The sequence below is a fragment of the Physella acuta genome, unplaced genomic scaffold (assembly GCF_028476545.2).
Source record: "Physella acuta isolate Inbredline_101_S28 unplaced genomic scaffold, ASM2847654v3 ptg000156l, whole genome shotgun sequence".
NCBI lineage: Eukaryota > Metazoa > Mollusca > Gastropoda > Physidae > Physella > Physella acuta.
In genome coordinates this window covers 125,246-137,875 of record NW_026731675.1, presented here as the reverse complement: position 1 = coordinate 137,875, position 12,630 = coordinate 125,246, and the positions used below count along the sequence as shown (strand labels likewise).

General features: G+C 38.3%; 1 protein-coding gene across 1 annotated transcript in view; it reads right to left on the bottom strand.

Moving 5' to 3' along the window:
• The window catches only part of LOC131935728 (ADAMTS-like protein 4), a 35,183-nt gene extending 29,799 nt beyond the window's left edge, over positions 1–5,384 (bottom strand). Inside the window, exon 1 of the mRNA XM_059292333.1 lies at positions 5,247–5,384. Within this exon, the coding sequence (XP_059148316.1) occupies positions 5,247–5,288 (42 nt within the window). The 5' untranslated portion in view covers positions 5,289–5,384. The remainder of the gene's footprint in view (positions 1–5,246) is intronic.
• Positions 5,385–12,630: the final 7,246 nt, after the last annotated feature.

The following is a 12,630-nucleotide window of genomic DNA, read 5'->3' as shown; positions in this document are numbered from 1 at the left end:
TGTTTTATCTGTGTGTAATAAGGTCGACATGCTAAATAAGAAAGTCGTTCGGTCTCTTAATACAACAGTTGACCAAGGACTTTTAAATACCAGACACCACCCTTGACCTTGGTCTCCCAAAGCCCAATGTCTTGAAGAACAGACACCATCATTCAGTTTTATTTAAAATAGGTCCACCCTACTTAGGCAACCTTTACGACATTGTCATTATATAATTTTAGTCTCTTTTATCAGTAGTGCACTACAATGTCAGTATTTAATTCGAGTCGCCTTAATCAGTAATGTACTACGATGTCAGTATTTAATTCGAGTCGCCTTAATCAGTAATGTACTACGATGTCAGTATTTAATTCGAGTCGCCTTAATCAGTAATGTACTACAATGTCAGTATTTAATTACAGTTCCTTTTATAAGTAGTGTACTATGTTGTCAGTAGTTAATACGAAACTAACATAATTACTCGCTAATAAAAGCCACAAATAGCCTGTCTAATTTATCCTTTTATTAATATGCAACAGCCAAAGTAATAACCGTATTAAGGCGAGTCTGTTCAATATATCATATTAATTAACAGACACGGCTTAGAGATAAGCCGATCAGCAATGTGGAATAATTAATTGCCACTTAGATATGTAGTTTAATTAGCCCCGAGCTGATTAAAACTTTCAATTGCTGGCTAAGACGAACCCAGGGAAGATGGTATCGCGTCAAGTGCCTTGGAACGTTGGTAATGGGAAGGTCAAGGTCGCCTGGAAGAGTTGGCATGGTCGAGTGACCTAGTGATTTCATGGATGTTCTTATGGTGGAATGGTCACGTGACCAGCTAGCGCGGTGATTGTTTGTATTCTTATATATGTGTGTTTATGTGTGTGTGCTTATGTATGTGTGCAAAATAGTGTATCTCTGTGTATACGTATAATATCTGTATTTTGTGTTGCTTGTGTATGTGCGTGTGTGCTTGTGCGTATAGGTGTGAGTCTATATGTGTATGTGTATTTGTGTTGTTTATGATTGAATCTGTGTATATTCTTGTATATATGTATGTCTGTATGTGCATGTGTATATTCATTCTTTTGCATGGACAACTGTAGATGTAAGTTTTGGCCCTATGTTGTATGAAGATTACATATCCAAATTTTTGTTGAAACATTGTAAAGTAACGTAGATGTCGTTCTAATAACTAGGACGCAACATTGAACTGATCTATTATTGATAGAGTGTTAACTAATAATTCATCTACCTATCTCTAGCTCAGCACATTATATTTTTCTCTATTTGCATTCAACATGGGACATAACTGTAACCATTTGAACCCACACGACAGAAAACAACGCAGCCTAAACAACAAATTATTGTTTTAGTCATCACTAAAATGACATCGGAACTCAAGTAAAGTTCGGTAGGTTATTGCATCTAATTAATAGTCTATCGTCGTTTATGAAAATTATGGTGCGCTGTACAAGATATATAAAAATTTAGTATGCAGGTACTGAATCGTCTTAAGACTATTATTAACCTCTCTCGATAAATCGTAACAAGCTATGTTTGTGGGATTTGTTTTTAATTATGTAAAATTTAAATTCAGTTGAGATATTTTAAATAGTAGGTATATTTTAATGGCACCTTTCTTGTGTAAAATTGAAATTCAGTTGAATTAAATATTTAAAAAGGAGGTTTATCTTAATGACATCCCCTTAAGTAAAATTGAAATGAGTTGAAATATTTTAAAAAGTAGGTTTATCTAAATGACACCTCCCCTTCCACAGTTCCGCCCACGATAAGATCATGTAAACAATGTCCTTGAAGTACCATCACAGATATGGTCAGTAGGGGCGGACAACTCTGACACCAAACTCCAAGATATAACTTCCCGTGCATGCATAATTTCAAACTAATCAAATTAATAAAAGTTTAATTACGCTTATATATAATGTTAAATGTCAATGCTATACAGATCAGCAAAAATAAAGTGTAATTAAATATTGGAAGAGATGCATTTAATTAATGTCTCGAACGACCCTGAACCCGCGGGTCGTTGTGGTAAATTGTGTGAGGTCTACACGTCGACAGACAGACAGACCGACAGACAGACAGACACACACACACACAAAGGGCGGTAATCATAGCTCCTTCTTTTACCGGGGTTACGTCAAGAGATCAAAACTAATATGAATACATGTAGTTGAAGAATACAAATTATAGTTTTGTTTTTAATTCAGGCATGTTTTTAATACGCGAACTAAAATTTGCTTTAAAAAAAGATTAAAGCGCATTTTACTGTTTTTAACTAAGTAAGATTCTAGTGGCCGACCAAAACATCCTAGTTTAATTAATTTTACAACCGCCCGAAAAGGAGTTGGGAGGGGATGGGGGGGGGGGGGGAGGGTGTTCACGGTTTTTCCAACCATTATCCTCCTAAGCTAATCAGACTTTTAAAAAAGTAGTTAAAAGCACTTTTACAAGTGACGTTACAGCTTCATGCATAGAAGTAAAGTTAAAGTACAATTACATTTATAGAAGTATTTAAAAGATAGTTTTCGATATTATGTCTACTACACAAGAAAACGTATATACAAAGTATTGTTACAACATGCTTAAAAACATCTTTAGTTCTGAGTTTCCACGATTTTAAAAAACATCATCCACATTAAATTTAACCCTTTCCCCTATGGAAGCTTCATTTGATTTTCTCCCCTGCCAGCCGTCCCTCGTTGACAGAAGTCCATGCGGCACCACGTCACGGCACCACGTCACGGCACCACGTCACAGCACGGCACCTGCTTTTATACGTCACAGACAGACCATTCCTCCGTGCCTGACCGACAGATAAAAGACACGATTCCTTGAGCTATCACTCGACTAGTTCTAGACTTTTGACCCGCATCCGTTTTTTAGCAAGGAAAAACTCGTAGATAAATGCAGCATTTTATAAAAGGTTTACATTAATGTTTCAAAGATTGTTCAGAAATACGGTGTTATCTATAACAGATTGTGTGTTATATACCATTGTTATATACCATTGAAATGAAAAGAAACGATATGCTTAGTGAAATATTTTATACTCGTTTCAATCGACGCCTTGGTCTCTCTTTGTAAAACCCCCATTCCCATACTAGCTGAACAACCCCCATTCCCATACTAGCTGAACAACCCCCATTTCCATACTAGCTGGACGACCCCCATACTGAATGGACTACGCTTGGTCCCGCTTTGTGAAACCCCCATTCCCAAACTAGCTGAACGACCCCCATACCGAATGGACGACCCCCGTGCCCATACCATCTAGACGACCCCCTCCCCCCTCGCTATTCCCATACCTCCTGAAAACTACATCGTCATCTTGGTGCTGCTCCTATCATTGTCAAATTGGAAAAAAATCTTGCTTAAATTAACCGCATGTTTGTGTGAATAATCAAACCACAGCTTACAGACGGGATCTGAACAACTAGCTACCCGACCATGTTCTTTCCAATAGTCCGTTCCCACGACAATACAAATCCACTTTCCCGACGATCCAATCAATAAATTTTAATCTTTGTCAGACATGTATGTATTGGCCTACAGGTTTTAGATTATCGAAATCACATTCGATTCGTAATGCAAATTACCATTGCCTAACCGCAGTCCATTTTCAAATCTGCTGCCTTTCGATACCCGTAGCGTTCCTTTGAAAGCTTGAAAAGCACGGTACAAAAATCTTTTTACAGCTTCATACCGACGTAACCCAACGGTATAAATAGGATAAAAACTCTAAAAAACAGGATACATTCCAATAGACAGCCAATGACAGGCCCCTTTTAATAACTGGTTCGGGAATTCAAACTGTATTTATAGCAACTAACTAGAGGGAAGTCAACAGTGGTGTGGGGTAGAAATATGTTGGGACATTTTTCTGTCTCTTCCTTACCACAGTGGTAATTTAACATGTCTCTACAGTTATGGTGGTTTAACATCTTTACAGCTATGGTGGTTTAACATCTTTACAGCTATGGTGGTTAAACATGTCTCTACAGCTATGGTGGTTTAACATGTCTTTACAGCTATGGTGGTTTAACATGTCTTTACAACTATGGTGGTTTAACATGTCTTTACAGCTATGGTGGTTTAACATGTCTCTACAGCTATGGTGGTTTAACATCTTTACAGCTATGGTGGTTTAACATGTCTTTACAGCTATGGTGGTTTAACATGTCTGTCTTTACAGCTATGGTGGTTTAACATGTCTGTCTTTACAGCTATGGTGGTTTAACATGTCTGTCTTTACAGCTATGGTGGTTTAACATGTCTGTCTTTACAGCTATGGTGGTTTAACATGTCTGTCTTTACAGCTATGGTGGTTAAACATGTCTTTACAGCTATGGTGGTTTAACATGTCTGTCTTTACAGCTATGGTGGTTAAACATGTCTTTACAGCTATGGTGGTTTAACATGTCTGTCTTTACAGCTATGGTGGTTAAACATGTCTTTACAGCTATGGTGGTTTAACATCTTTACAGCTATGGTGGTTTAATGTGTCTGTCTTTACAGCTATGGTGGTTGAACATGTCTTTACAGCTATGATGGTTTAACATGTCTCTACAGTTATAGTGGTTTAACATATCTTTACAGCTATGGTGGTTTAACATGTCTTTACAGCTATGGTGGTTTAACATCTCTCTACGTCTACAGCTATGGTGGTTTAACTTGTCTTTACAGCTATAGTGGTTTAACATGTCATTCTAACAGTTAGTTAATCTACAATGACAGAATGTGTTTACTCTAATCCTATAACAAGTGTACACTTCTTAGAAATTAATAGTTTTTGTAAACCCAATTAACCAATAACAACATAGAATGCGGATACATTTCAAATTGATTCTAAATAGTTTAAAAAAAAAACTCTCATAGGGGTTACTGCACTACGCTATATCTATATCTGTATATCTGTGCATCTGTATTAATTGACCCAAGATTCGAGAATGTTTACACCAGAAACTAGCATTGTATCGTTGAACTAACTCCACTATAAAAACCAAGATAAAAATCTGTTCTTCAGTGTTTGTAGAGATAAGACAAAATATCAAACGAGATCAAGAACCAAACACAGAGAGAAACAAACTAACCCCCACACAAAGGACTGGAACAACAGATACAATCGCGGTTTAAACCACTCGCGAATCGCTCGCGTTTTAATTGAGTTATAAACTGGTATACAGGCATAGCACGAAAGGTATGTTGTAACGATTCACCGTTGTAATGGCACCTACCTGGAGTATGGCGAATAGTCCCAGGACGAGGCAGCGATCCATGGCGAGCTGATCTAGCGCTGGGTTGTTGTGGTTGTGTAGGGCTGGCTGGTGGTGGCCCAGTGCTGGCGTCGTCTGCTGGCTCAGTGGGGCGTTACGTCACGCTCACCGCTGGTGTGACCAGAGTCGTGGTTCATGCTGGGATTAGAGGGGTGGTGGGGGGATGTGGGGGTGGTGGTGGAGATAGTGGGGGATGTGTGGGATGGTGGGGTAATGTGTGGATAATATGAGAGGTAGAGGGGGATGTAGTGGGGAATGTGTGGGGTGGTGGGGGATGTGTAGGGCAGTGGGAGAAACAGTGGGTAATATATTGGGTAGTGGTGGAATGTGTGGAGTGATGGGGGTGGGTGGGGGAATGTGTGGAGTGGTCGGGGTGGGTGGGGGAATATGTGTGGGGATTGTAGGGAATATGTAAGGTGATGGAGAATGTGGAATAGTGTGGGAAATGAGAATGTGTGGGGTGGTGGGGGAATGTGTGGGATATTATGTAAGTGTGTGTCGTGGAATGGGAATGTTTTGATGGGGTAAATAGGAGGGAATGTGTTTGTTAGTGTCGGAATGTGTATTTTAGTTTTGAAATGTGTATGTTAGTGTTGGAATGTGTATGTTAGTGTTGGAATGTGTAAGTTCAAGTGGATGTGGAAATATTAGGGTGAGTACTAAAGGACTGTGTGGGGGAGGAACAAATATGGAGGCGGACTTAGTAATCTACAGCTTTTCAGTATCCCACACACACTTACTACAACAAAAAGGTTTACAAGAACAATGGCCTACCCTCCACTTAGGAAGATCATACTTCTAAGCAGACGAAAATAATAATACGCATAAAATTAGAGACAAGTCCTCCCAATTACAAAGGCGAGGAAATGACAGCTAGCTATCAATTAGGCCAAGAGATTTATTTTCGGATTTGTTTAACGTTCCATTCGTCTGGAGCAAATGTACGTAAACTACCGTCGCGCCGCCTACATAGAGTAGGGCCCCTTGATTCAATGCGTAACATCGACGCAACAAAGTCCGATCACTCCGACCTACCGGTGGTTGGAGTGATCTCCCCCGCCCAACACATCTAGCTGCTGCTAACTCTATGTACTCTACCATTCAAGCTGGTTTTTGAAAGCCGACTTAATGCGGACCGCCGTGTAAATCTTCTCGCCACGAATTTGTTCACTTTTTGTGCCACTTATTGACACACACGAGCAACTTTGGGAAAGATCACATTTTTTTTTAAATTCGATTTTTTCCCCCCAGTCAAACAAGTTATAAAAAACGAGAAGGCACAAATTGGTTGAAAAAAAATGTCAGTGGTAAATTTGGAGGAGACTTGTCACATTTTAACTACAGGTGTGAATATCAGTGGTTCTCAGGTTGGGTACCCGGTGTACATCTGATTGCGCTATGTTGTTATTCGTTAAAAATTATTCAATGTCAGAATGATGTAGATGATCCAACGAGAGCTCAAAAATAAGAAATTTTTAAATTCACTGCAAATAACGTTTATATCAATAGACCATTACACTTTATATTCACTACATGTTCACCATCACTCACAACACTTTGACTCGGAATTCACGGCCTATAGAGCATTACATGTTGACACGTAATACTCAATTGTGTTGGATTAAATCACGTACACCATTACAATAAAGAACGAAGAAAAAAGACGGCCACAATTTGTTACCAAATAGATGTCCGCATTTTAATAAAATAAATTTCCGCAATCACATCACTTCAGAGTTAAGAGTAAAACGCGTCTTAGAAATGTATTAGAAACAAGTACAAAGCCTTATATAACCCAACCATTGAGAAATGTTGCGAATGTAATAAAATCAAATGTCATATAACATGTCTTTTATCTTACTCCTACCTCATATAATTTATAAACAAAACAACGAGACTGTAAACCACCTCTGCGCTTTCATACATATGCCAATAAAACGTGCATGATGATCCTCAATGGATTCTTTCTACCTGAAACCAAAGACAGCTCACCAATCAAATTACAAGACCACAAGTCACCAACCGTGGAAACAAACTAACTGCCGCACCCATAACGACAACTACACTCGTTTCCCAAGTGTTTTGCTGTAACGGTCGCCCTAGTGACATATGACTACTTCACAGAGATGAGTAAATTACTAATTCAGGCATTTCATACGCATCAAGATACATAAATTTGAATTCCTTATTTCCCATGTAAAGGCATTTGTTTTACGAAAATACCGTAAGTCCTGCATATGAAATATCTAGAAGTCGAAAGCCTTGCTGCGACTTCCGGTTTATTTATACAAATTAATTATTTATCTTCCTAATTATTTACATTGTTACACGATTTAAACAGTTAAAATATTTTCATATTTAAATTAATTAGTTTTTTTTCACGTTTATTTTTAATAAAACTTATGTTTCCAAAAAAAAAAAGTTACCCAGGATCCCCCACCCATGTTAGGGGCTTACGTGTCCACATTAGTGCAAATAGTATATGGAATGTGGGTGTTGGATTACTGCACCACCCTCGGTAGGACGCTTGTCTCATTGGATGTTACATAAATAGACAGAATACGGTGGTCTTATGTTACATACACCGATGTAATACGGTGATCTTATGTTACATACACCGATGTAATACGGTGATCGTATATTACGTAAATAGATAGAATACGGTGATTTCATGTTAGATAAATACATATGTTACGGTGATTGTATGTTACATAATCCAGTGTTAAGCAGATATAATCCGGTTCAATCTTATTATGCACGTCTGAAGTAACTCCAACAAAGTGATACCATACACTTTTTTTTTAACGAAACAATTGCTAAACAAATATTTTTTCTTTTTCTAATTTGTTTAAATCAGCAAGAATTTTTTTTTTTTTTGCAGAACGTGATTTTAACTTTGAAGTTTCATCTTGTGTTTGTGTTTCATCGTGCAAGAGGACACCTGGCTCCGTACTATTCGGAGGAGGGGGGATGGCTACGTACCACCCAGGGGGGTCCCTGGTTAAGCACTTTCGGTGTGGGTCATGTAACTATTGCAGGAGCTGTTTATACTTGTTACAGATGTAAGAAAGTATCGTGGACCCTACGACTAATGGGGGCCCTGTTCACGGCCAATACAACCCTAGATCTCTACTTTGTCTTCAGGAAGATAACTTTGAACAATGTACTTTACCACCAACTAGTCGCTCAACACGCCTCGAGCACTTGTATGATTGACACCTTTGAAAACGCCCCCTTTGCATTGGAAGTCATTTCCCTCACACGGTAATTTAAAATGTCAGAATGAATTAAAAGGATTAAATATTTTAGTTGTAAGTCGGTTACATCTTATTATTACGATTTTTTAAATTTTTTTACAGAATATTCCAACACAAACAAGACGGGGCCATATTGCAAGAGACGGTGCAGATTGTATAGAACACAAATGTGACCCACCCCTACCCATATAACATTTGAATAGATCACTACCCTCTTATAACAATCTTAACAGAGACGCCTCCTTCGTCCCACACAGCTAGACCAAACTGAGCCATCTGCCTACCGCATTCGTGGAACTTGATATACGCATGATGCCTGATGATAATACCACCTGGGTAAGACCTATCACATGACTGTAAGACCTACGACATGGCTGAATTAGACCTATGACATGACTGTAAGACCTATATGACATGACATAGTTATTAGACCTGACATGATATATAAGATGCGTGACATGACTGGATTAAACCTATGCCATGGCATCACCATAACTGTCATGACTGTAAGATCTATGACATGACACCGTTGTTAGACCTGAAATAATATGTGAGACCCATGACAAGACTGAGTAGTACCTATGACATGACATGACTGAGTTAGTCCTATAACATGACAAGATGGGTGGTCCGTAAATGTCAACCTCACATAAAATACTGTCACATTTCTACTATCCCTGCTAAATTTTTTTTACAAAAAAAAAAAAAAAACACCAACCACAAGTTTAAAGCAGACTTGTAATCGTTTTTAAAGCTGAACAAATTGCCCGTAAAATTAGCGGGATTATTTCATTGAGTTGAGAGAAACCTCGCTTATGTGGGCGTCTGTAGCAGAAAAAAACAAAAACCTACTGCTTATGTCCCTTTGTTCAAGGAAAGTCGCAAGCTAACGATGATTAACTCTTTCTTACAAATTTTCAACAGAAAAATATTCTTCATCCCGGGATGTCCCTTGAGATGTCTAGGATATTTGTCTCGACCAAGAGACCTAGAAATGATATAAACGTACAAAAACTATGCGGAGAAAACAGTAAATTTATTAGCTTTTTTATATTATTTTAAACGTTTCCATTCATCTTTGAGAAACCCTAAGCAAAACGCATTGCAAGGGGAGATAAGTGTAAAGGGAGGTAAATGAGAAGAATCTGGAAAGAAGAGTTGTAACGATGAAGGAAATTTTTGGATAACTTTTTCGTAATCAGTGTTATTAAACGTGGAGGGTTGGACAAAAATATATTTAGGGAGCTGTTACAGATCACTTTGCAGACGACCAGGCTGTTACAAATCACGCGGGCAGACGATCAGGATTATGGTGACAAATAAGGAGGTGGAGCCACCCGGGAATAAACCCTCATCAGTTTGTCTAGAGGTAGATTGACAGTGTTTATGCCACGTGTAGGCCCCACCTGCCTTATCTGCCCACAAGGTAAATAATTGCAGAGGCCTTAACACGGGCACGCGAGGAATTTGATCTATTGAAGGCTCTTCTTTCTGGCGACCATCGGCTGGTTTTTTTTTTAATTGTAAAAATTATGTTAAATTTCAGTAAAAGGATGACTTGTTTCCCTTCAGCTTGATCGAATGCTTACTTGATTGTTACGTTACATGGCTTGTTATAATAGTGTTTGATGTATTACAAGGCTTGTTATAAAAATGTTTGATATATAATAATTTTTGCGATATTACAGTGGCTCCTATATTTTACTATGCTTGTTCTATTACAAGGCTTGTTTTAATAGTGTTTATCGAATTGCAATGCTTGTTATATTACTGTTATATTATAATGCTTGTTATAGGCTATTATAATGCTTGATATATTGGTAAAAATTACTTCATTATTTTAAAAATTGTGGTCAAATTTAACAATTTTTCATTTTTTGTTTTGTTTTGATTCATTTCTTATTATATTTTAGTTCCTCTTATAATTATATTATTGTTGTATTTGTATTTTTAAAAATTTTAATGAGATTTTTTGTTAATTTCTTGCATTTAATTTGTTTTGCATTTAAATTTTTTTTTAAATTTCACAAAACTTGTTATATTTGAATTCTTTTTGTATTCCGAAAATTTTATATTAAAATGCTTATTATATTTAACAGCTTATTATAAGCATACTTAAAATTTAAAAACATTAAAATTTTAAATAATTTATTTCAAAGCTTGTCATATTAAAATTTTGTTATATTTTCAAAGCTTGTCATATTAAAATTTTGTTATAATTTCAAAGCTTGCTTTATTGAAAACTGCAAGGCACCCATGTTACAAATCTTAAACTTTTTAAATTTGACTAATTCTAGTAATACATTTTTATATACTAGGTGTATACGTTGTTATACGTAAATAACATTTACATTGACGTATACAAATAATCTTGTCTATGCGTAGATGCAGAAAATCAGTTGTTATTTTCAGAGTTCCTCTTTTAGACGTTTCTGATGCGACGATAGAGCAACCCATCTAGGAGAGAAAACTTCAAAATAACTGGTTATATGGGGTATAAAAGGTTGAGACTTAATACTAAGTTGTTATGTAGCCATATTTAATGACGTCATCATACAGCTTCCTGTACCGCCTGCACCTGTTAACCCAATCAAACAGTTGGACGTGCGCTGATGTTGATTTTATAAACCCATCCTGTTCTGTAGGCGTCGTTGAATACGTGTAACATGCGTGCAAATAAACAATGAATCACCCTAGCCTTGTCTTGTGTAGGCGCCAACTGAGGCAGACAAACAATTCAAACATTGTCCGAATAATGTCTGACCCCAGGGTACCCGACCACGTGATGTGGTGTCTGCTCCCAATAGTGTCACGTGACGTGGTGTCTGCTCCCAACACTGTCACGTGGTGTCTGCTCCCAACAGTGTCACGTGATGTGGTGTCTGCTCCCAACAGTGTCACGTGATGTATTGTCTGCTCCCATGACGGTCACGTGATGTGGTGTCTGCTCCAAACAGTGTCACGTGATGTGGTGTCTGCTCCCAACAGTGTCACGTGATGTATTGTCTGCTCCCATGACGGTCACGTGATGTGGTGTCTGCTCCCAACACTGTCACGTGATGTGGTGTCTGCTCCCAACAGTGTCACGTGATGTATTGTCTGCTCCCATGACTGTCACGTGATGTGGTGTCTGCTCCCAACACTGTCACGTGGCGTCTGCTCCCAACACTGTCACGTGGCGTCTGCTCCCAACAGTGTCACGTGATGTCTGCTCCCAACACTGTCACGTGATGTCTGCTCCCAACACTGTCAAGTGGCGTCTGCTCCCAACACTGTCACGTGGCGTCTGCTCCCAACAGTGTCACGTGATTTGGTGTCTGCTCCCAAAAAAGTCACCAAAACAAATGAGCTATTTTGCGAAGGGCTCTCCAAAAGAACTTAAAAAAGTTAATAAAGTAAACTGAGAATAAAAGCATTAACTTTCTTCTCTGCACTGAGTCAGGAGGTAGAACAAGTGGCCCGTTGTCTTGGGGTGCCTAGAAAAGAAAGGATCGGTGCAAAATAAAAGGGGAAATTCATTGATCCTGTTGATTGTATTCCTTTTTCTTTCTAAGCTAGAGGGTCGTTTATTAATAACGTCACGCATTTTTACATCATCCCACACCCTCCACACTACAAGTCAGACTATTCCCTTCAAATGACGTTACCTTTCAGCCTATGACCCCTACCTAAACGCATTTTTTAATACATCAATTTCTATTAAACTACCTTGTTTGGGTGAAAGTTAGAAGCATTGATCAATTTTTATTACAGTTCACCAGAAAGTGTTTTTAAAATGTTACATTCTGATTTGACATTTTCTTTAGCACACCCCCTCGTCACACAGTGTCACAAAAATCTTAGTGTATGACGTTTCATCTTTTTACAATACATATTATCCACATCCCTATACATCTCCCTATCCCTATCGTTTCTTTAAGCTATCCTTTTCACACCGCTACCTCTAAATGACCGGGGGGAGGAGTGTAGAAGTAATTGACAGGGAAAGATGTCAGGGGTGGAGGAATTAACAGGGCTAATGTCCTGCTATCCCTACCGTCAGAGTGACGTCATTTATGTACGACCCGAGTTGTCTTTCCCCGGATCCT